The sequence below is a fragment of the Dreissena polymorpha genome, chromosome 1, assembly GCF_020536995.1.
Source record: "Dreissena polymorpha isolate Duluth1 chromosome 1, UMN_Dpol_1.0, whole genome shotgun sequence".
NCBI classification, from domain to species: domain Eukaryota; kingdom Metazoa; phylum Mollusca; class Bivalvia; order Myida; family Dreissenidae; genus Dreissena; species Dreissena polymorpha.
In genome coordinates, this window is record NC_068355.1 from 5,577,188 (window position 1) to 5,605,059 (window position 27,872).

At 35.2% G+C, this 27,872-nt stretch overlaps 1 protein-coding gene across 3 annotated transcripts in view; it reads left to right on the forward strand.

Annotated features, from left to right (window-relative positions):
• Window positions 1-22,488, forward strand: part of LOC127869267 (coiled-coil domain-containing protein 157-like) — a 29,997-nt gene extending 7,509 nt beyond the window's left edge. The window contains exons 2-13 of one of the 3 annotated variants that reach the window (XR_008044501.1): window positions 1,558-1,662; window positions 2,376-2,528; window positions 4,544-4,715; window positions 7,286-7,433; window positions 7,694-8,287; window positions 11,006-11,196; window positions 11,579-11,755; window positions 12,657-12,825; window positions 14,520-14,734; window positions 16,962-17,517; window positions 18,967-20,338; window positions 20,630-22,488. Coding sequence is in view for 1 of the 3 variants with exons in the window: in XM_052411690.1 (XP_052267650.1) it covers window positions 1,571-1,662; window positions 2,376-2,528; window positions 4,544-4,715; window positions 7,286-7,433; window positions 7,694-8,287; window positions 11,006-11,196; window positions 11,579-11,755; window positions 12,657-12,825; window positions 14,520-14,734; window positions 16,962-17,517; window positions 18,967-19,118 (2,619 nt within the window). In the remaining 2 variants the exon portion in view is untranslated. Of the gene's footprint in view, window positions 1-1,557; window positions 1,663-2,375; window positions 2,529-4,543; window positions 4,716-7,285; window positions 7,434-7,693; window positions 8,288-11,005; window positions 11,197-11,578; window positions 11,756-12,656; window positions 12,826-14,519; window positions 14,735-16,961; window positions 17,518-18,966 lie in introns of all 3 variants that reach the window. The other 2 variants (XR_008044500.1, XM_052411690.1) reach the window with 2 other exon arrangements.
• Window positions 22,489-27,872: the final 5,384 nt, after the last annotated feature.

Below are 27,872 nucleotides of genomic sequence, written 5' to 3' on the forward strand. Positions count from 1 at the left end.
GCACCTTGACGAGTTCTACACACCACACCAATTTTGGGTCACTAGGTCAAAGGTCAAGGTCACTGTGACCTTTAAAAAAAAAAATCTGACAAGCTTTTGCAGCTGAGCGTGGCACCCGTTATGCGGTGCTCTTGTTAAATTATTATATTGAAATAAAATCAATAAACAAATGTGCAATAATTTTATTGGGTAACTGTAGTACTCTCCTTTCTGTGCTTTAAATATAATTTTTTTTAATTAACAATGTCTTACCGGAAATGGTATATTAAAACGTTATGAAACAACCATACTGCTTCCTGTATACAATATCATTTCAAATTATGTTGGGTGAAACCATTGTTTATTACCGGTATACATTGTTTATCTACCCAATAATGCAATTGTAATGGTCCATCTCAATAAGGGCATACTATGACAGGTTTCATTACCTTAATCAGGTTGTATAACTCAATGATAGAAGGGTCCCAGATAAGAGAAAACAGGGCAGAAATCTAGTAAAATAGCGCTGAAAAATATACTGTCAAAAAAATTGGAGTCTTAAATTATGGATGAAAACCCGTATGTCCGAAAATATAGTTGTGTGGTTCGGATTTAAGGAGACCATTTTCTCCAATTTGTAATAGGAGGTATGGTCTGGCTGTAAGTTTTTTTAGTCTGGTTTATGTGAATAGTTTTTTTGGAGATTTTAATGCGTTTAATTTAGTTCTAAAATTGGGATTTCAAAAAAATGTAAATCATACAAATAGTAGCAAGGTTAAAAACAACAAAAGGTAGATGAATTTCAGTGTCACTAGAGTTTATATTTTTTATGTGATGATTAAGTCATCTTTTCAATTAAGTAATACACTGTCATATGTTTACTTCAGATCAACCATCAAAATGGCTTACTTACTTGATATGTTTGCTTCAGATCAACCATCAAAATGGCTTATTTACTTGATATGTTTGCTTCAGATCAACCATCAAAATGGCTTATTTACTTGATATGTTTGCTTCAGATCAACCATCAAAATGGCTTATTTACTTGATATGTTTGCTTCAGATCAACCATCAAAATGGCTTATTTACTTGATATGTTTGCTTCAGATCAACCATCAAAATGGCTTATTTACTTGATATGTTTGCTTCAGATCAACCATCAAAATGGCTTATTTACTTGATATGTTTACTTCAGATCAACCATCAAAATGGCTTATTTACTTGATATGTTTACTTCAGATCAACCATCAAAATGGCTTATTTACTTGATATGTTTGCTTCAGATCAACCATCAAAATGGCTTATTTACTTGATATGTTTGCTTCAGATCAACCATCAAAATGGCTTATTTACTTTATTCTTGATATGTTTACTTCAGATCAATCATCAAAATGTTTTATTTACAGATATGTTTACTTCAGATCAACCATCAAAATGGCTTATTTACTTGATATGTTTACTTCAGATCAATCATCAAAATGGCTTATTTACTTGATATGTTTACTTCAGATCAACCATCAAAATTGCTTATTTACTTGGTGCAGCTGTAAGTAATACACGGTCATATGTTTGCTTCAGATCAACCATCAAAATGGCGTATTTACTTGGTGCAGCTGGTGTTATGGAGAGCCTTCAAAATGATGTTAAGGATGTACAAACATGTATTGTTGACATAACATCAAGGTAAAAAACACACAATGCAATCACTTATTACTATGTTCGAAATAAATGGCAAAATTCTGAATAACATGTTTGTTCACTTTTTATATGACTTGTTTTGTTTTAATAGTTGTCACTCAATCGTTTTGTATTCTGTGGTCATTTTTCATCTTTCATATTTCATATTTAATCTACCTAGCCAAGCCTTTATTAGAATAGACACATCTTAATCCTGAACATTTATTTATTAAGTAAATTGATTAACACCTATAAGAAACTGTCATTAAAAGTCTTCATAAATGTTTGCTGATCACATTAAAAAATAAAATATATTATATTACAATGTAATCATATTCATAATGTTTTCATTCTGAAACATATTTCTTGATGTAAATGTCCAACCCATGATGGGACATTTTCATAAAATAAAGACAAAGCTGCCATTTTTTCTTTGGGAATGGATAATGAGAAAAGAAAACAATCTGTTCTGTGCATTAGCTCTTACACTTATATTGCACCCACACTCACTGAAACTTATATTGCATTCCTTCATTGTTGGCAACTGTGTGCAGATACACCAAGTTATTGCTGGCATCTAACTAACACTGTTGCAAGGAAAATAAATTCGCGTAAATATTTATTTAATTAGGCATGTTGATTTGCTTTTTATCATACAATAAGAGTGAACTTTCTATGCCAAATAATTGAATTGAAGTCACTTTCTCATGTCTCTGTAGAATAGGAACAGTGACATGCACATCCTGGAAGTTTCCAGACAAGCAGGCTGTCAGCCTTGACATTGAAGATCTCCTGGACCTCTACAGCTACTCTGATGACCCTGAAGAAAGACAGGTGGCACATATCGCCCTTTATGAGCTTGTTATAGATAGGTACAGTTTTAGATACACTTCATGTGTTTTGGCAGTTGTTGTTTTTAGCGAGGCTGTTTTCGGAGAAAACCCGAGCTATTGTCATAGCCAGCTTGTCGTCTGCCATGCGACGTCAGCCATAGGCGTCGTGCTAAAACCTTAACATAGGCCATAACTTTTTAAATATTGAAGATAGCAACTTGATATTTGGCATGCATGTGTATCTCATGGAGCTGCACATTTTGAGGGGTAAAATTTCAAAGTGAACATCATCCTTCACGGTCTAGGGTCAAAAAAACAAAGTCAAGGGAAGTAATAAGCTTTAAATGGACATAGTTATCTGACCTGCCCACGTATATATTTTTGTTAAATAAATCAAAGCGACGCAGTAGGCTGCATTGTGCTTCTGACAAACACATTGTGGTAAATGGTCAAGGTCATCCTTTACGGTCTACGGTAAAAAATACAAATTTAAGGGAAGTAATAAGCTCTAAAAAGGGAGATAATTATTCAATATTGAACATAGCCACTTTATATATTTGGCATGCATGTGTACAATGTATCTCATGGAGCTGCACATTTCGAGTGGTCAATCACAAGTCAAGGTAGTGGCTTTAAATTATTTGCTACTAAAAATAGAGATTTGTTAGAGATAATTATTTTCAAGGGAAGTAATTTATATAATTATAAATCTCATATTATATATTTCCTTACCAAGAATTGCTCTTTTCACAGTTACTGTACAGATTTATTATCTTGATTATTTATAACTCCAATGATTGATTTGTAAAAGTTTTTTTTAAATGAAATAATTATAATTTCTTTGATGTTCATTACATACTTGATGACTTATGTCCATATATACATGATCAACTCTGGCTTAATGAAAAAGAAAAAAACTCTGGCTATGATCTCTTTGATAAACCACAGGCCTTGGTTGTCAGTGATGTCTGACATGGTCATAATTGACTTTGAGACTGTTATGCGGTGCTCTTGTTATAAATCAGTGTCAAGGGCTTTTTTTCCTTCTTTGGGACCCCCCGAAAATCAGCCCTTTCCCCTCGGATTTTTTTCCCCTCAGCAGGTAAATTTTCCCCTAGACTTCCTTTTTTTCTCTAAAAAAATTATTTTTTTTAACTTTAAATACATAAGTTTACCTGATCCAGTGTAGAAAATATAACATATTACATAATTAAATTATCTGTTGCATTGAATTTGTTTTAAAAAAAACCAAAATATGTTGAATTGATTATTTAAGACTTTAATTATTTTCCCAAAAATCCAGCGTTTCGCGTGATTTTTTTCCCCCAAAATCCGGCATTTCACGCGATTTTTTCCCCCTCAAAAAAGGCCAGGCCCTTTCCCCAAATCAGATAAAAAATCCTGGACTGTCTGTTTTATATTTGTTTTTATTAAAATGTAACTGAATTTATTTTTTTATAAATATTTATTTGCATTAAATCCTCTTTGTTATATGTACTTTGCTTTTATGTCACAAATACGCAGGAATGGTGACTTTATGCTGTGTACGAAGAATGAAAGCTTTCCTTGATTTCTAAAAAATATTTTTGTCTGGTTATAGAATAACTTGTTTAAGTCATGTATATCATTGATTCCTAATTACTTTTTTAAAGTAGTGTTGGTCAAAATAGTATTTATGAGTTCTTTACATGATAAATTAATGTAAAGCTTGTTATATTTTTTAATGGAATTTTGTCACAACTTATTGAAATATGACATCATTTTGAAGCAACTCCTGTTCAACAGACATGAGAATATTCAAGACATTGGCACTTAATGGCTAGTACGTAATCTCAAAGGGAAATTCTTACATAGAACTTTTTGAACATTTTAAATAAATGTCTCAAGATAAGAAATTAATCATTTTAAAAATGTTTCTAGCTTATAAAAATGCAATTTGAAATCACCTTCATATTAATTGTCAGAGACTTAAGAAATGTGATCAATTTTAGAAAAGTTTTTAGATTTTCTCCAAGGACCAGATATTTTCAACTAATTCTTCACATTCATGTCAGACTGGTGCTCTTGCTGCACGTCATGGCCAGCTACACTGAGGGATTGCTGAGAACATTGAGCAAGGAGTCGGAGCACACCAACATCGCTGGCACATCTGTGGGTGTCGTCGTTCGCAAATACTGGTCCAGGCTCTCACAGCTGCAGACAGTTGTGAAACAAGCTGTGCAAGAGGTTAGATATTCACTGAGTGTTTTTTTCAGTTTTTGCATCATTTGTACCTGATTCAATTAAGATATTGATTCATTAAAATATTTTCAACAATCAAATATAAATATCTATTACTTGTCATTTCATACAAAAAGTTAATAAAGTTTTGGAAAAATAAATCTGAAAGTAATATTATGTGTGCATTAAAGGGGCCTTTTCACAGTTTGGTAAATCGACAAAATTGAAAAAAGTTGTTTCATATTCGCACATTTTCGTTTTGGTTATGATATTTGTGAGGAGACCATAATACTAAACATTTACCATGCTCAAAAAAAGCCTTTATATGCATCTTTTGACGATTTAAAAACCTGAAAATTATAAAGCGTTGCAACGCGAAACGATTGAATAATTTGGAGAGTTCTGTTGTTGTTGTTGTTATATTTTGCGCAACTACGAAGATGGCTTATATGAAGTATAAAATACATCTTTCATTACAAAAGGAAGGATGGCCGAGTGGTCTAATGCGCAGACTTTTTGCTCCAGGACTCCAGGGGTCAGTGGTTCGAGTCCTGCTTAGGGTTACTTTTTTCGTTTTTATGCCCCCCTTTGAAGAAGAGGGGGTATATTGTTTTACACATGTCGGTCTGTCTGTCCGTCGGTCGGTCTGTCGGTCCGTCCACCAGGTGGTTTCCGGATGATAACTCAAGAACACTTGGGCCTAGGATCATAAAACTTCATAGGTAGATTGATCATGACTTGCAGATGACCCCTATTAATTTTCAGGTCACTAGGTCAAAGGTCAAGGCCACAGTGACCTGAAATAGTAAAATGGTTTACGGATGATAACTCAAGAACGCTAAGGCCGAGGATCATGAAACTTGATAGGTAGATTGATCATGACTCGCAGATGACCCCTATTGATTTTTAGGTCACTAGGTCGAAGGTCAAGGTCACAGTGACCCGAAATATTAAAATGGTTTCCGGATGATAACTCAAGAACGCTTATGCCTAGGATCATGAAACTTCATAGGTAGATTGATAATGGCTAGCAGATGACACCTATTGATTTTCAAGTCACTAGGTCAAAGGTCAAGGTCATGGTGACCCGAAATAGTAAAATAGGTTTCCGGATGATAACTCAAGAACGCTTATGCCTAGGATCATGAAACTTCATAGGTACATTGATCATTACTTGCAGATGACCCCTATTGATTTTCAGTTCACTAGGTCAAAGGTCAAGGTCACAGTGACCCGAAATAGTAAAATGGTTTCCGGATGATAATCAAGAAAGCTTATGCCTAGGATCATGAAACTTGATAGGTAGATTGATAATGACTCGCAGTTGACCCCTTTTGATTTTCAGGTCACTATATCAAAGGTCAAGGTCACGGTGACCTGAAATAGTAAAATGGTTTCCGGATGATAACTCAAGAACGCTAATGGCTACGATCATGAAACTTCATAGGTACATTGAACATGACTTGCAGATGAACCCTATTGATTTTGAGGTCACTAGGTCAAAGGTCATGGTGACCCGAAATAGTAAAATGGTTTCCGGATGATAACTCAAGAATGCTTATGCCTAGGATCATGAAACTTCATAGGTACATTGATCATGACTCGCAGATGACCCCTATCGATTTTGAGGTCACTAGGTCAAAGGTCAAGTTCACGGTGACCCGAAATAGTAAAATGGTTTCCGGATGATAACTGAAGAACGCTTATTCCTAGGATCATGAAACTTGATAGGTAGATTGATTATGACTCGCAGATGACCCCTATTGATTGTCAGGTCACTAGGTCAAAGGTCAAGGTCACAGTGACCCGAAATAGTAAAATGGTTTCAGGATGATAACTCAAGAACGCTTATGGCTAGGATCATGAAACTTCATAGGTTCATTGATCATGACTGGCAGATGACCCCTATTGATTTTCAGGTCACTAGGTCAAAGGTCAAGGTCACAGTGACAAAAAACATATTCACACAATGGCTGTCACTACAACGGAGAGCCCATATGGGGGGCATGCATGTTTGACAAAGAGCCCTTGTTTTAATTTTATTCTTGATTTTTTACTGGAGCTTTTTAGATCCAATGTTTACATTAATCAATATAGAGAATTAAATGACACACTTCGAAACATGCCAAAATCTGTGATAAGGCCCCTTTAAACCTGCACTTGAAAGAGAGTGAATAGATATTGAATGGGGCTGGTTCAGTCTCTACAACTGGTGGCATTGGGGAGGTTGAAGACTTGATGAGATATCAATAGGCTAGCATAGCTGAGTTGCTCTCTGGTAGGTATAAACACTTTTAAAGATGCAGCTTTGTTTAAATAACATGACTAGGGTCAATTGTTACTGTGTTGAAAATGAAAAATGCCATCTACTGTGGCAATTAAAAATATTGTCAGGAATTCTAGGAGTATCTATTTTCAGTAAAATGTTTTTGAATACGAACTTTTTTTTAAAGTTCCCTTTCCCTTCTGAACAGAATTTGGTGTTTAAGGGCAAATTGAATAACAAATCAACGTGTTTTTTAATGTTTTATATTATATAATATTTTATTGACTATTTTTTTCTTGTTTTCTTACAGAAAAATGCCATGTCCCGCGAGGTTGGTGACTTAGAAAATGAGGTGAGGAGACTTGATATGGAGCTGAAGCAGTCTTACTCCTCCAACAGACCCAAGACTGGTGGTCTTGGTGGACTTATACCCCCAAACAGAGCTGAAATGATCAGTGGTAAAATAAAACTATCAATGTACATTATTATAGTTTATTATGTTATCTTCCAAATATTTATATACTGATAATATAATTTTATTGTTCTTATAATATTTTTCTAAGTTTTATGTTACAAATTCTGATAGTTAGATGCATGTATTTTGTATACAAATTTGTATATAGAATTTGGTCAATTTTAAGATTGCACATTTGAACTACCAACTTATATGTTAGACCATTTAAACTTATTATATTATTGAGATATTATCTGCATGCAGGTCTGAGTATAGATCCCTCGAAATTGAAAGAGTTTGGACTACTAGGCAGAGACGAATATAACAAGGCCTCTCAGACAAATGAGACTGCTTTTACACCTTGTGACGCGTGCTCCATAGTGCAAAAAAGCTTCAGACAGAGTGGTGAAACCGTAGTAAGCATTTGTCAACAGCAGCAGATTCCATCATGCCTTCAAAAATTCCGCCCGCAAGTGTCCCACCTTGATTGGTTGCCTAGCAATGATGTGTCACGGTGGGCTGCAGAACAAAACAAAGACCTTCAGAGGATCAGCAAACTAACTGCCACAATCAAACCAATCAAAGACGAGTTGAACGAGTGCAGGGAAAAGTCAGAGAAACTCGAAAAGCGTGTGCAGAATTTTGACCGGGATTTAAAGCGGGAAAAAGACGACAGATCGGCCTTGCAGAATGGTTATGAGAAGAAGATAAAGGAGATAGAGATGCAGCACACGAAGACCCTAGAGCTGGAGGTGCAACAGAGGGAGCTACTGGAGAGGCACAAACAGGAGCTGGAACGCATGCTGAGTCAGCAGAAACACGAGCTGCTGGAGAAACAGTCCCTGCTTAGAGACATGGGTACGTGTGCAGTCTAGAAAAAACTGAGACCTCAAGCAATAGCAAAATATACTTTTCATAAAATGGAATTAGATTTTTGACACCAAGTTGATAATGTAGCAGAATCAAGAATAAGATACACTTATTTTGTTGCATTTTGGTCCACCTGTACATGCTCAGGCTGATACCACCTTTTGTCTGCCGTGCATAAACATTTGAATTCAAATGACATCCCTGTGCACATGTAAACAAATGTTATTTAAATTATTTTTAGTCTGCTTTATATCTGGTTCACCAGAACTAAAATACATTAAAAAAATCGCAAGTGTAATGCATATTTTGCGTTTAATTTCCTTTATTTGTTCTCTACTGCTTGTTCAAATTGATCACCTATGGTATAAAGGGCCATGACCCAGAGGTCACAGGATTTATGTAGAGTTTTGATATGAAACTTCAGGTAGAGCTCATTTACATACATTGTTGAAATCCCTTCTGGTCATATAATTATAATAGACTTTATAGATATAGTAAAAAAGTTGAAAAATCTTGTCTGACACAGGAAGAGTCAGAATATTTGGCTTGAAACATTTTTTTTCAAGTCATGCTCCTGGGATCAAAACAACATGCACTTGAGTAGTTACATGATTCATACATATTTTAGCCCCACTTTGTGTAAAAAGGTTTAATGCATGTGCGTATAGTGTCGTTCCAGATTAGCCTGTGCAGTCTGCACAAGCTAATCAGGGATGACACTTTCCACCCTTAACTTGAATTTTGCTAAAAAGAGACTTCCTTGAAGCAAAAAATATCATAAATGCATAAAGTGTTGTTCCTGATGAGCCTGCGCAGGTGTATATACAGGGGTTAACACTGTCCTTGTGGTTACAGGTGTATATTCAGGGGTTAACACTGTCCTTGTGGTTACAGGTGTATATACAGGGGTTAACACTGTCCTTGTGGTTACAGGTGTATATACAGGGGTTAACACTGTCCTTGTGGTTACAGGTGTATATACAGGGGTTAACACTGTCCTTGTGGTTACAGGTGTATATACAGGGGTTAACACTGTCCTTGTGGTTACAGGTGTATATACAGGGGTTAACACTGTCCTTGTGGTTACAGGTGTATATACAGGGGTTAACACTGTCCTTGTGGTTACAGGTGTATATACAGGGGTTAACACTGTCCTTGTGGTTACAGCTGTATATACAGGGGTTAACACTGTCATTGTGGTTACAGGTGTATATACAGGGGTTAACACTGTCCTTGTGGTTACAGGTGTATATACAGGGGTTAACACTGTCCTTGTGGTTACAGGTGTATATACAGGGGTTAACACTGTTCTTGTGGTTACAGGTGTATATACAGGGGTTAACACTGTCTTTGTGGTTACAGGTGTATATACAGGGGTTAACACTGTCCTTGTGGTTACAGGTGTATATACAGGGGTTAACACTGTCCTTGTGGTTACAGGTGTATATACAGGGGTTAACACTGTCCTTGTGGTTACAGGCGTATATACAGGGGTTAACACTGTCCTTGTGGTTACAGGTGTATATACAGGGGTTAACACTGTCCTTGTGGTCAGGGGATTTATATTGAATTGTTTTTAATATTTTATAAATCTTCTTGACAGCTACATGTATAAGGGTCAGTGGCTAAATATTTGGTGTGTAACATTTCCTGGTGTTCCTCTACTAAGTTTGCTCAAAACATGTCCCAGGGGTCAAATCTTGCCTTGTCCATGAGTTGTGAGTGTGTGTGGGTGGAATGTTTTATAATGAATTATTTAGCATAATAACCTCAAAAAACTTCTCTGAAACCACACAGAACATACCTTTCATTGGCTTGTGACATAAGATTGTGGTCCTTTACTAAAAGAGTTAAAATCATCACTAGGTTCGAAACAGGCAACACTGTTTTACACATCTTAGCAATCTAGTGTCAATGTGAGTGTTATGAAATTTTTAGCCTTTATATATAATACTGTTCAGTGTTCAAGCGTTTTTCTGACAGGAAGATCGTTTATTGCACCCTACCAGTGAAACCAGAGGGGACTTATGGTTTGCACTCTGTCAGTCATTCAGTCTGTCTGTCACACTTTTCTGGATCCTGCGAAAACTTTAAAAGTTCTTCATATTTTTTCATGAAACTTGAAACATGGATAGATGGCAATATGGAGATTATGCACGTCATTTCATTTTGTTCCTACGTCAAGAATTCTGGTTGCTATGGCAACAAATATATTATTTAAAAAAAAACATTTCTGACCATGATGGAGTTTCACCGATAGGGGACAATATTGCTTGGCAATCTCTTGTTAAAATTGTAATGAAATGATGTTGTTTTGTTTTGTATGTGTTACCTAATGGAAATCAATAAGTGTTTGTCCTACCCTTATCACCAGTTTACCTGTTAACAATTTAATATTTTTTTAATTGTCAGGTTTATTGCACAAATGGTTTAATGCTAAAGAAGTATTATGTTAAAATTGCATTTCAACCATTTATCCCTTTGCATGCTGGGAAATTTGTCGTCAGCTAAAGTGCCGTCTGCTGAATTTCTAAAATTAGCATTTTCTTTAATTTTTTTCAAAGAATACTATAAGAATAGCAAACAGTTTGGATCCTGATGAGACGCCATGTTCTGTGGCGTCTTATCTGGATCCAAACTGTTTGCAAAGGCCTTCAAAATTCGGTTCCAGCACTGAAAGAGTTAACATATTCACATAAATTTCAGAAAACATCAAATCCAATCTGGAGCAAGAACTTACAGGTAGCAAAGTGAACCATGTGGAAGTGCAGCGACTTCAGCGTGAGATGACCTGCCTGCAGGGAAAGCTGGAAGAGGTGGCCTGCAAGATGGCAGAGTCTGCTAAGGATCTGCAGAAGGAACAGGCCAAGAATAAGAGTGTCTCAAAGCATACACAGGTACTACAAAGACACATGGAGGGAGGTTTTCATGAATTTAGTGTTTTTTTAGATGCTTGATAAGATCCGTTTATGGCACAAACTCTTTTGGCTTTGGAACTAGCATTATATAATAAAACACACAGTCCAAAATTATGTAAAGTAAGATTAAGTCTTGATTTGTTATGATGCCTATGTTTATCCCAACATAATCAATAAAACTCCATGAATATGTAAATAATAAAGAAGTTAAGAAATTGAATATTAATAGTTTCCTTAAGTAAATGTTTTTTTTATATTAAAAAAAATAATTATACTCTATAAACCCAATCTATAAAGTCGTGTTAAAGTCTGTGTACAGGGTACGACTGTGTGATTCCAAAAATCATTTTTTATATCACAGAGTCTGCAGTCAAAACAAGAGTCTTTGATGATACGTATTGAGGTACTTGATGAGGAAAATAAGGAACTTAAAGACAAACTTGCAGAAATGGAGGACGAAAAAGATACTGTTGATGAAAAATTTGAAGAATTCAAAAGGCAGATAACTCAGAAAGAAAATACATTGAAAGAGAAGCAAGTGAGTAAGATCTGTTTTGAAATCAGTTTTCGTGATTAAAACAAAAAAAATTGAATAATTGCTCTTAAATGGTCTTCATTATTGTTGAAAGCAACCTTAGAAGATTCCATACCCAAGTTAAGACCAGAGCCACAATACAAAATGTCAAAATAAATTTGCTGTCTCATTTACAAACATGTCTACAATGTTGCTTTATTGCCACCAAGATAATTACCAGTAATGAATCTTAACGTCTGAATTTCAGGGATATCTAATTATTTCACTGGGTGTTAACACTAAAAACTATCTATGAAGTGTCTGTCCACATGAATTAAAATTCTCCTTTCAAAAGATGATCAAGGCTTAATGGGGCCTTTTTATATTTTGGTAAATTGACAAAATTATAATGTTTCAGATTCGCAAATTTTCGTTGTAGTTATGATATTTGTGAGGACACAGTAATACTTAACATTTACCATGCTCTAAAATATCAATTGTATGCATCTGTTGACGATTTAAAACCCTGAAAATTATAAAGTGTTTCAACGGGAAACGATTGAATAATTTTGAGAGTTCTGTTGTTGTTGTTATATTTTGTGATACTATGAGGATTGCTTATATAAAGTACAAATTACATCACTCATGTTATGAGCACAGATTGCCGAGTGGTCTAGGCAATAGACTTTTACGCCAGGGGTCAGTGGTTCGAGCCCAGTTGAGGGTTAATTTTTTTTATTTCTTTAATGTTATTCTTGTTTTTTTACTTAAGCCTTTTAGATCCAATGTTAACATTTATCAATATAATGCATTTAATGACAAACTTTAATAAATGCAAAAATCTGTGAAAAGGCCCCTTTAAAAGAGGGTTTTTACAGTATTAACCATCAATGGATTATGGATTGCTTCTATCTTGTTTCATCAGTCGGAGATCGATCACCTGTTGGCAGATAAAGAGAGCCTTGAGCAGTCCATTCATACCCTGGAGGTCACTGTGTCCACTCTGAGTGACCGACTAGAGGAGGCCAAGGAACGTGAACGCCTAATAGTCGAGTATCCTGACATTAACGGACCAGTCAACCCTGACCTTTCAGGTAAGCCTTATTGTCAAATATACTGAGATCATCAGACCTCTTAACCCTGAGCTTTTAGGTAAGCCTCATAGTAGAGTATACTGACATCAGCGGATGCTTCAACTTGGACCTTTCAGATAAGCCTTATAGTGGAGGATCCTGACATGAAATGACCCGTCAACCCTGACCTTTCAGATAAGCCTCATATTTGAGTATCATGACCTCAATGGAATCATGAACCCTGACCTTTCAGATAAGCATCATATTTGAATATCCTGACCTCAATGGAATCATCAACCCTGACCTTTCAGGTAAGCCTCATATTCAAGTATCCTGACATCAATGGAATCATCAACCCTGACCTTTCAGGTAAGCCTCATATTCAAGTATCCTGACATCAATGGACCTGCCAACCCTTATCTTTCAGGTAAACCTCATAGTTGAGTATCCTGACATTAACAGACCTGTTAACCCAGACCTCTCAGGTAAGCCTGATGGTTGAGTAGCAAGACATCAACGTACCCATCAACCCTTACTTCTTAGGTGAGCCTCTTAGTTGAGTATCATGGTAATATGGTATGAGTTCCTGGGAATTAGGGACATTCTGTTAAAAATATTACCAGTTCCATTGAATTGGGGGCATTCTGTTTAACATGGTACCAGTTCCATTGAATTCAGGACATTCTGTAAGACAAAATACCAGTTCCATGGAATTTGAGTCATTCTGTTAAAGATAGTACTATTTCCATTGATAGTGGGCATTCTGTTAAAACATGGTACCCATTCCATTTTATGGGGTACATTCTGTTAAACATTGTGCCAGTTCTATTTATTTTGGGACATTTTGTTCAATATTAGTACAATCGGGTATATGCTGTTAACCATGGTACCAGTTCCATTAAATTGGGGACATACTGTTAAACATGTTATCAGCCTCCTTGATTTTTGGACATTCTGTTAAACGTGGCACCAGTTCCATTTAATTGGGGACATTCTGGTAAACATGGTATCACTTCCAGTGAATTGAGGACATTCTGTTAAACATGGTACCAGTTCCATTTAATTGGGGACATTCTGTTAAACACGATACCAGTTCCATTTAATGGGGGACATATTGTTTAACATGGAAAAAGTTCCATTTAAATGGCGACATTCTGTTAAACATAAGTTATATTTCATGGAACATTCTTTTTAACATGTTACAAGTTACATGGAAGGGGCCAGGTATTCCGTTTAACATGGTACCAATTCCACTTAACAAGGTGCATTCTGTTAAATCTGGCACCAGTTACATGAAATAGGGTACATTCTTTTAAACCTGGCACCAGTTCCATGGAATGGGCCACATTCTGTTAAACCTGGCACCAGTTCCATTGAATGGTGTACATTCTGTTAAACATGGTACCATTTCCATGGAATGGGATACATTTTGTTAAACATGGTACGAGTTCCATGGAATGGGGTACATTCTGTTAAACATGGTACCATTTCCATGGAATGGGGTACATTCTGTTAAACATGGTACCAGTTCCATGGAATAGCATACATCCTGTTAAATATGGCATTAGTTCCAATGAATGTGGTACATTCTGTTTAATCTGGCACCAGTTCCATGGAATGGGTCACATTCTGTTAAACATGGTACCAGTATCATGGAATGGATGACAACATGTTAAACATTGAACTTTGTCATGCACCCATCATCCATATTGCAGGGACGGGAGACATCCTGTTGGACATGGAGAACCAGGTGAAGGCCAACAATATCCGTATACAGCTGCTGGAGAGACAAAATGACGGGCTCAGGAACTCCATCAGCAAACTGTCAGGCATGCAGCAACAGCAGCAGTATATGGGAGACGCTGGCTATGGAGAGCACGCTGCTGGGAATAATGGGACTGGTGGGTCAGGACAGAAATGGGCTGTGCAGGTACAGATGTATCATTCACATGATATTTCTTTGTTTGAGATGTTTTATGGTATTGATAGATGCTGTAACTTTCTAAGTTAAATAAATGCTTTATTATAAAATGACAATAAATAGATAATGGTACTGAAGACTGAGTACTTACTTCAGATATTTGCAGATAAATAATAATGCATGTTTGAACCATTTAGAATATGAAGGAATAAAATCATTTTTATGCCCCCGAAGGAGTGCATATATTGATCGCACTCTGCGTCTGTCTGTCTGTTTGTCTGTCCGTTACACTTTGCGTTTAGGTTTCGAAAAATGCTCATAACTGCTATGTCGCTTCAGATGTAACCTACATATTTGGTATGCATGTGTATATGGACAAAGCCTTTCCATATGCACACAAATTTTGACCCCTTTGACCTTGCCCTTGAACTTAGGCTCCGCGTTTAGGTTTCGAAATCTGCGTTTAGGTTTCGAAAAATGCTCATAACTTCTATGTCGCTTCAGATGTAACCTTCATATTTGGTATGCATGTTTATATGGACAAGGCCTTTCCATACGGACACAAATTTTGACCCCTATTACCTTGACCTTGAACTTAGGGTCGCGTTAAGGTTTTTGAAATCTGCGTTTAGGTTTTGAAAAATGCTCATAACTTCTATCAGTGTTTCTCGGGGGCATATGCCATCCTATGGAGACAGCTTTTGTTCATAATAACTATACTGAATATTAAGTTTGGAAACTCAATCTACCTTTAACATATCATATGCTTTTTACATTATATACGTACTTGTGTATATATGTTTATTTGCCCCTTCAAATGAGATTTGTTACTGTAGAATCACTTTTTTTTTGTGGTCTTATTTTGATGCTTTTTATGTTCTTGTCATTTTGCTAATTTATGACCACTTCATATATTTTCTGATTTTACCATTTGTCTTGTTGTCTGCATGTAACACAATTGATTTAATAATGTATTAAGTTCAAAGTTCCTTAAATAATCTAAATGTTTATGCTCCCAAAAAGATTTGGGGGCATACAGTTGCCACTTTGTCAGTATTCTTATTTAGATGGAATTTAGTTGGTATGAGTCTGAGCCAAATTACCATGATAATAGTTTCTCTCTTCTATCTCGATGTCTGTCTGTCTTCAGGTTAAGTGATTAACTGATTTTTCATGGAGTTATTGACCTTTGATTATTCAAGTGCTACTGTTTGTTGCTACAAGAGATCCCAGACACTAATTATTTGAATTTGATGAAACTTGCTTTGCAGAATCATTTTAGGATTGACGTCTTTATCATGTCATTCAGAGCAAATTATTTTTCAGGAAGTTATTGCATTTTTTATTTTCAATGTGTCATAATGTGTTTGCAAAGATTTTAAGAAACAAATCATCAGAATTTGATGAAACTTAATAAGCTGCATCATGCCCATTCTTGTCAGGTTGTTTTGGTCAAATGACTTTTCATGGAGATATTAATCGTTATTATGGACTGTGCTCTTTGGAAAAGGGTTTGAATGCATGTGTGGAAAGTATAATCCCAGATTAGCGGTTTCAGTCCACATGAAGCAACTTTCTTGAAACAAAAAATATCATAAAAGTGGAAAGGGTTGTCTCTGATTAATCTGTGACGACTTTTTACACACTTGCATTCAAACCCCCTTTCACAGAGCACAGTTCATATGAATATGCTTTTTCTGTGCAATATCTCATAAGCTCAGGATCTGATTTTGATGAAACTTTATATCCAGCATTCCTATGGGGGACATGCGCAATTTGGGAAGGCTGTTTTCGGGAATAATTTTTTACTGAGTTATTGCCATTTGATTGTTAATGTGATTTTCGAGTGGATCTTTTAGTTTCCACAGGAGATCTCAGAAAGTAATTATCCGAATTGCATTTACCATCTTGTGCACATTCCTCTTACGTTGGACATGGATGTATGATCTAGTCGTTCTGATCTGTTGATTTTTACAGATATTATGATGAACAATATGACATTTTAAAATAAATATCACATTTTGTGTCAGATCACAACAACAAACTATTCAAAATTGATGAATCTTATACGCAGTATCCATACAGGGTGAAGATGTGCATAATTATTGTCATTTTGTTCTATCCAGTTACTTATTTCTGATTGAAAATCAATTTGTTTGCAGATAATATACCTTTATATCAACAAAGTGCACCATTTGGGAGCATCCTTCATTTTAAGTGATATTTCTTTTTTCAGAGAAGTAATCCAAAACAGTTATGGGACACAAGTTTAGCTCAAAGGCAACGCCAACATGATAACAGTGATGGTGGTGGTGATGATGATAACTACAACCATCCAGAATATTCCAACATGGAGAACATGTACAACAATTCAAAAGACTCAGAAAAACCTCTCCACGTTCCTAGTGGTATACATGGAAATCAGGGAGTTTGGAATCAAGCCTATGTGAAAAGCAACAAAACCAAGGTACAATCCGGTGTACAAAATATGGAATTCGACAGTGGGGCAATTAAACACCACACATCACCACTCAAAAAAGATAGGCCCCCCTTCGGTCATAGACCTTTGACAACCGAAAGTGGTAAAAAGTCTGTGTCTGAATTTGTCGTAGGGCGACCAATATCAAGACCAGAGAGCACTAAAATGGGTCAAGGCCAGAGCTCAAGCTCAGGTGTGAAGAGTCGACCCTCTAGCGGAAAAACATACATGACTCCTGTCAATGCTACAAGCATTGGTGCTTACTTACAGATGAAGAAAGCTGGTAAACTTAACCTTCCTGAGAAAAATACAGGTCTGTTTAATAGCTGCATTTCAGTGTCTTTTAGGATTATATGTTCATAACAAAGTATTTGATTGTGCGTTTTATTATACCCCCACAAACAAAGTTTAGGGGGGTATAAAGGAGTGAGCTTGTCTGTCTGTCGGTCTGTATTTAGTGTCCGCTCTCTATTTCAAGTTGTTTTCATCCGATCTTCACCAAACTTGGTCAGATGTTATATCTAGATGATGTCTAGGTCAAGTTCGAATATGGGTCATGCGGGGTCAAAAACTAGGTCACGGGGTCACTTAGTGAGTTTTAAACATTGAGCATGGTGTCTGTTCTCTAATTCAAGTAGTTTTCATCCGAGCTTCACCAAACTTGGTCAGAAGTTGTATCTAGTTTCAATACAAATTTCATTTGTTATGTGTAGCTATTGTTTTCCATTACAAATATATTCAGAAGAAAAGTATTTGTTCTAGTTGTGCTAGTTGTTCAATGAATATTGATAACCTCACAACTTAACCATATCTACTGTACGGAAGGGATAATGATGTTAAATGTTACGTACTTTTAAATACAATGCATAGACACCCCTATGTAATAAAAAGCATTAGCAGAAGCTATACATATTCAACAATTTAAAGTAAGGTATTTGATAAACCTGTAAAATTTACTTATAATAAGTATAATATATGTTAATACTGTTGCTTGAGCAGAAGTATTTTCATACCTCATTCTCGTGTTCTGTACAATACTTGTTCTGATGTTCTGTACATTCCTTATTGAGGTGTTCTGTACATTCCTTATTGAGGTGTTCTGTACATTCCTTATTGAGGTGTTCTGTACATTCCTTATTGAGGTGTTCTGTACAATCCTTATTGAGGTGTTCTGTACAATCCTTATTGAGGTGTTCTGTACAATCCTTATTGAGGTGTTCTGTACAATCCTTATAAGGTTTTTAAGTTCTATTCCTATTTGGTTATTTTGTACAGTCCTTAGTCTATTATTCTGTTCATTCCATATTATGTTGTTGTTTACAATCCAAATTAAATTGTTATGTGCAATTCTTATTTTGATGTTCTGTACAATCCTCATTAAGTTGTTTTGGACAATCATTGTTTTGTTGCTCTTTGAAATTTGTATCCTTTTGTTCTGTACAATCCTTATTGTCATGTTCTGTGCAATTCTTATTCTGTTGTTCTGTGCAATTCTTATTCTGTTGTTCTGTACAATCCTTATTCTGTTATTCTGTAAAATTCATCCTTTGTTGTTCTGTACAATCCTTATTCTGTTGTTCTGTATAATCATTATTATTTTGTTCTGTACAATTCTTGTTTTGTTATGTACGCTAATACATAATTCAACATTGTCTTATTAATCTATATTGTACTCTCCATTTTCCAGCACACACGCTTTGCAAACAATCATACATATAAAAACTGGTATGTGTATTGACCTAAATGATGTCCTGTTTTCCAGGGATGCCAACGCCGCCTGCCAAGCTACGTGTGCCATCGGCGCCATCTGAGGACGAATATGTGAAACAGGATAACTTCAGTTGCCATAACTGTGATAAGATGTACACAAAACAGCGTGATCTGGAAATACACATGTCCTACTGTACTGGATGATATGGGCCTACTTGAATTGACCATGCGTTCTTCAAAATAAGTCCATTGCTGACATAAACTAAGCTTCTAGGAAATATTTAACAAAGTATTATGGCAGCAAATGTCATGTAAAATGTTCTATGTGAAAGCCAATTATTTTGTTAATACTCAAGGTAAACTATTTAGTGTGATAAATACTTTCCAGTTTAAGATATTTATTTGAATAAAGGACCAGAAACAAACATATACCAAAGTTTGCCCTTATAAGTTCTGTGTATACATGTACTAGCCATAGAAGTGCTGAAATTTTGGGTATCTTTGCTTGACTTTTTTGCACCAGTACTGTTACTGTACAGTAGTGAATGCTGTTAAAATTGTACTTACATTTCATACAATCTATTGACCAAATAGGGGAAACACAGATAGTTGTTTCACTTTACACTGACTATTATTTTTCTTGTTGAAGGATTATGTTACTTCTATTTTTATGCTCCCCGAAAAAAAAAATTCGGGGAGCATATTGTTGCCAGTTTGTAGTTCCTTCCTTACTTCCGTCACACTTTTGTTACAGTTTCTCATAGCGCCTTCAATATTTTACCGATCTCTTACATATTTGGCATGTAGGTACCTTGCATGGACCTCTACCTTTTCATGAGGTTTGAGGTCGCTGGGGTCAAGGTCATCTAGGCTAATAATAGATTTTTCCGTCACAATTTTGTTACAGTTTCTCATAGCACCTTCAATATTTTTCCATTCGCTTACATATTTGGCATGTAAGTACCTTGCACGGACCTCTACCTTTTGATGGGGGTCACTGTGGTCAAGGTCACCAAGGCTAATAATAGATTTTTCGTCACAATTTTGTTACAGTTTCTCATAGCACCTTCAATATTTTACCGATCTCTTACATATTTGGCATGTAGGTACCTTGCATGGGCCTCTACCTTTTCATGAGGTTTGAGGTCGCTAGGGTCAAGGTCAAGGTCACTAAGGCTTAAAATAGATTTTTCCGTCACACTTTTGTTACAGTTTCTCATAGCACCTTCAATATTTTTCCAATCTCTTACATATTTGGCATGTAGGTACCTTGCATGGACCTCTACCTTTTGATGAGGTTTGAGGTCACTGGGGTCAAGGTCAAGGTCACCGAGACTAATAATAAATTTTTCCGTCACAATTTTGTTACAGTTTCTCATAGCACCTTCAATATTTTTCCGATCTCTTACATATTTGGCATGTAGGTACCTTGCATGGACCTCTACCTTTTGATGAGGTCACTGGGGTCAAGGTCACCGAGGCTAATAATAGATTTTTCGTCACTATTTTGTTACAGTTTCTCATAGCACCTTCAATATTTATCTGATCTCTTACATATTTGGCATGTAGGTACCTTTCATGGACCTCTACCTTTTGATGAGGTCACTGGGGTCAAGGTCAACGATGCTAATAATAGATTTTTCCGTCACAATTTTGTTACAGTTTCTCATAGCGCCTTCAATATTTTACCGTTCTCTTACATATTTGGCATGTAGGTACCTTGCATGGACCTCTACCTTTTGATGAGGTTTGAGGTCACTGGGGTCAAGGTCACAGAGGCTTAAAATAGAAGTTTTCGTCACAATTTTGTTACAGTTTCTCATAGCGCCTTCAATATTTAACCGATCTCTTACATATTTGGCATGTAGGTACCTTGCATGGATCTATCCTTTTGATGAGGTTTGAGGTCAAGGTCACTGAGGCTTATAATAGATTTTTTTAAGGTGGTTATTAACACATAGATTGACAAAGCGCATCATCGGGGAGCATCCATCAGTTTCACTGATATTCTTGTTAAATAAGACATTGTCTATGATAAAATATTTTTACAACAGCTGTTAAAGAAGTGCTTATTTATTACACTAATGAATATCAAAATAGGTGCCTTAATTATAATTTATAACCCTTCAAAGTTTGTTGGTATATTATACTGGAATTACATTGTTCGTCTGATTGGTTTGTTGATTTGTCGTTCAGTTGGTCTGTGGTTTGGTATGGTAGGCTGTAGATGTGTTCATATGTTCCTAACCAAATGCTAAGTTTCTGCCCAATCAACATGAAACTTTCTAGACATGTTTTTTATACTATGTAGAATTGTAGATATGCAAGATGTAGATTTCGCGTATGCTGCAAATTGTTTGCAGAAATGTACGCACTTGAACTTTGCAGATTTTGGATGCTGACTTTATCGTGAATGTGTTCTTTGTGTTTTGAGCTCCTCACTCAGTTTTGTGTGTATCTGACAGTTGAACTGTCCCTTAGTCAGTCTGTGCGTCCGTTCGAAAACTTTTATATTAGCCATAACTTTTGCAATATTGAAGATAGCAAGTTTGGCATGCGTATCTCATGGAGCTGCACATTTTGAGTGGTGCAAGGTCAAGGTCATCCTTCAAGATTAAATGTCAACAAAAACATATCCAAGGGAAGTAACAAGCTTTAAAGGGAGATAATTTCTATCATTTGGCAGATACAGATCATTTTTACAAGGGAAGTAATATTTTTAAAGGGATATAATGACATTTTTATATAAATTAAATCAAAGCGGAGCAGTAGGGGGCATTGTGTTTCTGACAAACACATCTCTTATTATATTTAGAAGTGAATTACGTTTATTTTGTGCATATTGCAATATTCTTTGCATAGTTTTAAGCCCTTGATTTTAGACAATTTATGCATACTTCATTTTAAATGTGTACTATGGGACTATGTGTTGTTAACTCGTCAAAATGAATCTAATAGGTATGATGTTCTTACTACGTAGAAATGACATACATTATTTTTGTGCATGTCACGAGATTCTGTGCAGAGTTAAATGATCTTGAACTGAGGCAAAAATGTTTTGTTAACATGATTGTACATGTGTAGTTTGTATTGCGAACTTTTCTCGCTTTGTGTAGTTTGTATCGCGAACTTTTCTCGCTTTGTGTAGTTTGTATCGCAAACTTTTCTCGCTTTTTGTGCTTATCAAGATGAAACTTTATAGATATGATAGTACACTATGTTTAAGCAAAAGACGTCATTTTTCTGTATGCCACACTATTTGTTACAAAGTTATAAGCCCTTGAACTTACGCCATTGATTATAATTATAATGTGATATTTGTTGTCTTTGTGTGTAATCAATGGTAAGTATTGAACGAAACTATTTTGAGATTAATTTTACAAACATTCTCGTTTTGCACCTGCTTAAAATGATATGTAGGTATTTGTCATCTTCAATAACTGTTCTAGTTTCTTACTGGCTTATTACATGTATCATTTTATTGAAATAATACACTCATATATATTTCTATTTCAAAAACATGTATATAATTTTATTTCAGCATATAATAGTATATTAAAGCTTACTTACTTTTGTTTGACATTATATGTAATATTATGTATTATTAAAATTTAACGTGCATATTCATTCTAGTGAATGCCTGCGGTCATGCACAGGCTAATAATGGGGCGGGGGCACTGAACGATTTTATTATGTTTTTCGTTTAAAGAAAGTCTCTTCTTAGCAAAACTCAAGTTCAGGCGGAAAGTGTCGTCCCTTACTAGCCTCAGCCAACTGCACGGGCTAACTTGGGACAACACTTCTATTTAACCTCCTTTTCACTCAAATTTATGTACATAAAGTGCCGTCCTAAATTTGATTCAATAATAGACATCAATCAAAGCAGAGGACTTTGCATACAGTACATGGATAACCACGATTGCGGGCTATCCAAATTCTATCCATTTTAAGCGTTGATACATTGATATTCCTAATAACAGTACAACCCAGATTGATAATGGACAGCCTTTTGTCTCGTTGTATTATGATCAGGCTTAGATAGGATTACCCAGTGATTCCTCACCAGTCACATTCTAAAACCATAAAAGGGGCATTCATTTTAGTACCATTCGTGTTTTTGAAACCATTACTTTTCACTCAATCAGTTCGGCACGTTTTCAAAGAGGCTATGCAAATGTGAATGTCCCACGTGTCTTGTTTTACATAACAGGGAAATTGTGATGAACGTGCCTTTGATATCTTGGTATCATTTCTATTCATGGATTGTTTATACTGGTTTCTTTCATGCTAGAAACCATTGGCAATGATACAAATAAACTGTAAGAACCACGGACTCTAAATGAGACTGATATGAAACGGGACCGTATCGGCAAATAGCTTGTCGATACTTTGTTACGTAACCAGTAGCTATCGATTAGCGTACATCGAAGCGCCGAGGTTATACATTTTGATGTACCCACTCACGTCTTGTTTTAGATTATACCTTCATTTCTCGGCCGATTTTGACAAATTATATATCATTAGAAAGCCTACGTTACGTAGTTTTCAGATATATAAATATATATCATGTTGTTTTTTTCTGATTTGGGCAGCCCGGTGAGTTTTAACTTTAACTTTTGCAAATAACACCGCGGTGTAGAGTCTAGATTTACGGCCGACATGTTCGTACTTTATACCGATTTGTAGCGTTTATATTTGGAGTTCAGTTTAAAAAATACATGTTGCTTAGGAGAATAGAATTCTGTATACGATAGAAAAAATATTGGTGATATACGCTGGTAAACTCATACAACAATGCAGGAAATAACCCACAAAAAGCTAGCATCCATACTATAGAAATTAATATATAGGGGATGATGCAAGTTAAAAGAAAAGGTACAAGAACACCTTATTTACTTACTATACAAAATTAGTAAGTTTCTCAAGATTAAGATACAAATTGTACAACAGTACTTTATTTGTTATGATTGTTGATATACCGCTTATAGGGAGAGTTACACTAACCCCATAAATTGAAAATACCCTTAAAATGGTATTCCAAGGGGTATCGGGTCCGTTCGCCCTAGTAACACGTTCGCCCTGGGTTCGTTCGCCCTATATCATCATGTGTATATCGGGGTATGAACAGTTGATTGTTCACACATATAAGCAAGTTTGAACATTAAGTTTCCATTAATTAATATAGAAAGCAAGTAGTGAAAATTACTGGCCTTTGTTACAAACACGCTTACGAGTTAAAGAGCGCCGTCTTGATTTTTCACACATGTAAGCAAGTTTGTACCTTAGATTTCATCATTAATTAATATAATAAGCAATTAGGGAATATTACTGGCCTTTGTTACAAATACGCTTACAAGTTAAAGAGCGCCGTCTTTTATATTTCGGTAACACTATTTTGTTTGATGTGTTCGGAATAACCTAACTGTGAATTATCCCAGTATATAAAATGGAGCTCAAATGTCTGGTTCTATTATTTCCAAAATGGATAATGTGTTGTGCATTTCGTGCAATTTGGAGGTACGACCAAGACAACATGCGATTACATGCGACGTTTGTGAACGGTGGCAGCATCGGCTATATGGAACTGGTTAGTTAAATTTAATTTGTCAATTGCATATAATAAAAACATATCGTACGTACTTTTTCTATATATTTTAATGTTCCTTGAGGATTTCATTATTTCCATCTAATGTAACTGGTAACGAGATCTTCATTTACGTACGATAAATTATTTAGTTCTTAATAATTAATCAATCTGTCCATTACGGTCTTAGTTAATATTGTCTCTATCGTATTTCATTTTCAATTAGCATTTAATGCTACCATTCTTCGACTTATGCGAATAAGCGTTAAGCGCTAATATCCTTTGATCCATAATAGATGTAATTAATTAAAGAAGCTTACGTTTGCGTTCTTGATTTGGTAAACAATTTAGATTGGAATTTGCTACTCGCTCTCTTAGCTTACTAAACTGTTCTATTACAGTACATCAATGTATTTTTCCATATGTTAGAGTTTGTAGCTCACCTAGCACAAAAAGTATACCGATGTGGTTTTGTGAAAACTGGGCTTAATGCGTGGTACGGACTGCGCAATTCCTTAAGTATTTCTAACAATAAACAATAGTTATTCTAAACAATATGCAATAGTTATTTTAAACAATATGCACTAGTCATTTTAAACAATATGCAATAGTAATTATAAAATTTTGTTAATTGAAATTAAGTAAAACTTTATTAATTATGATTAATTAAAAGTATTAAATAAGTTAAAATGGAAATTTAAATATTACAAATATGTACACAATATAAAGTGCATCATTTATTATTCTATATATAACCTGTATATATTAAATTTATAAATTATTTGTACATTAATATGTGTAATATAGTAATTAAGATTATGAGATTTTGAGTGTAACTTCTTGCGTTGTTTATGGTTCTTTCATTCAGCAATATAACCACCGTCTGTCGGATTATCTAAATTCTTGTATTCTTGTCGATCCCTGCATAGGCAAATAAATTTAAAATTCATATAAATATCATTAAATCTCAATAAAAACATCATCAATATTCAATTTACTAAACTGATCAACTTCCAATAATTCTCGCGTGTATTGCGCGGTGTGAAGTAGCAACCGGCCTTTATTGATCGGTGTCGATTAATTAAGAGATTATAGAGATAACGATCTGTGTTAATTGATTGATTGAGTGTCGTATTAACCTAATATAGTTAACATTGAGAACAATTACTAAATCATATAGAAATTAGTTATGTAGAATATGATTATTAAGTTGAAACTATTATCCTAAAGAGTATACTTAATATTAATGCATGCATAAATCATGTTTATAAAACAGAACTGTTATTATTATTTTTTTAGAAATTATCTTTAATATGATTATTAGCGGATGATTAAGAAAATAAACATAAATTATGTAAATGAAACAGAGCGGTATATTTTAAATTGTGTAGAAATTGGTCTCAAAGAAAATGTTCAATTATAATAAATACATTAAGGAAGAAGATTATTATTAATTAATTATAACAGAACTATATTTTAAGCAATTAAAGCCGTGTTGTCAGTGAAATTTGCCGATGTCATTGTAAGTTCATGAAATTTGTATATATCGTCCGCAAAAAGCAGGCCCCATATGTATATGCGCCTTCTTGTTTTTTCACACATTTAGGCAAGTTTGTAGCTTAAATTGTCATTTGTATATTAAAATGTTAAAAAGATAACAATTTTCGTTATATTTATTGCTTCCCTGCTTTGATAATAACATTTAGGGCGAACGGACCCAGGGCGAACAGGTTTTAGGGCGAACAGGATTTAGGGCGAACAGAAATTAGGGCGAACGGACCCGGATTCATTGCAAGGTGTACATGACCCTGCACCGTGCACTCCTGTCTGACATGGCTCTTCGCGTTTGAAGGAGAAGGGGGTGTCAGAGGGGAAAGGAGGGGTGTAATGCAGCCAACATACCCAGGTTACTGGTCAGCCCCGTCCTTTCTTTTTAAATAAAAACTGCCATAAAATATGTACAAATGTATATATTAAGAAACTGAATAATGTACATGGTGGACTTACGTCATACTCTCATAAAAAATGTATTAAAATAAAGAAGACCAGGTCAATACCATTAGCCTGATTTAGAAAGGGTGGGGTAGAACAATAAACCCATTAAAAACTAAAATAAAAGTTGTGTAAAAGAGACACAAATCCAACACAATTACTAGATTGCGTCAGTTTTGTGCAAAGATTACACAGTTTAAAGGAAAACAGTCACAAGACTGGATAATTGGGTGGATGTTGGCTGTTCTCCCTCCACCAATCACAGGTGGTTAGCGTGTGGCTATGATATTAATTAGTGAAAACATCATTTTGAATGATAAATAATCATATTATAACGAAAAATTAACTTTTCTGAAAAAAAAATTTCACTATCAAATATATATATAACAAGGTATGCAACTCAAAATCACCCCAAAACGGGGTGCATCGCTTTGAACAGCCATATCTTCATCAATTGTGCAGCGATTTTCACGATCTCGGTCTTATTCAACGCAGAAATAACACGATACACAACACGCATGACCCAGTTGACAGTGATCATGTATTCTTTATGAATGAAAACTCCAGTTGTAAAGACACACCTCCGCATTGGACCAATGAAATCACTCGTATGTTTAAAATGTCAGTTGAAATGTATGTAAACAAAGGTTTCAAACGGCGCTGGACAGTTAGTCTTGATGCTGAATGTAACGACAAGAACGGTAATAATGTTTTTTCATACGTTTTATTGAATTATGGTATCGAACTACATGAACTTTGTAGGGAAGTTGCCCTTTACTCCGTGAAGATTTCAGTCTTAAAGACAGCATGATCACTGTCAACTGGGTAATGCGTGTTGTGTATCGTGTTATTTCTTAAAAGTTGACCCAGCATTTGTTAAAATATTGCAAGACATATACATTTCCAGAAAGGAAATTCATTTCTGCGTTGAATAAGACCGAGATCGTGAAAATCGCTGCACAATTTATGAAGATATGGCTGTTCAAAGCGATGCACCCCGTTTTGGGCTGATTTTGAGTTGCATACCTTGTTATATATATATTTCACAGGTGGTTAGCGTGTGGCTATGATATTAATTAGTGAAAACATCATTTTGAATGATAAATAATCATATTATAACGAAAAATTAACTTTTCTGAAAAAAAAAATTTCACTATCAAATATATATATAACAAGGTATGCAACTCAAAATCACCCCAAAACGGGGTGCATCGCTTTGAACAGCCATATCATCATCAATTGTGCAGCGATTTTCACGATCTCGGTCTTATTCAACGCAGAAATGAATTTCCTTTCTGGAAATGTATATGTCTTGCAATATTTTTACAAATGCTGGGTCAACTTTTAAGAAATAACACGATACACAACACGCATGACCCAGT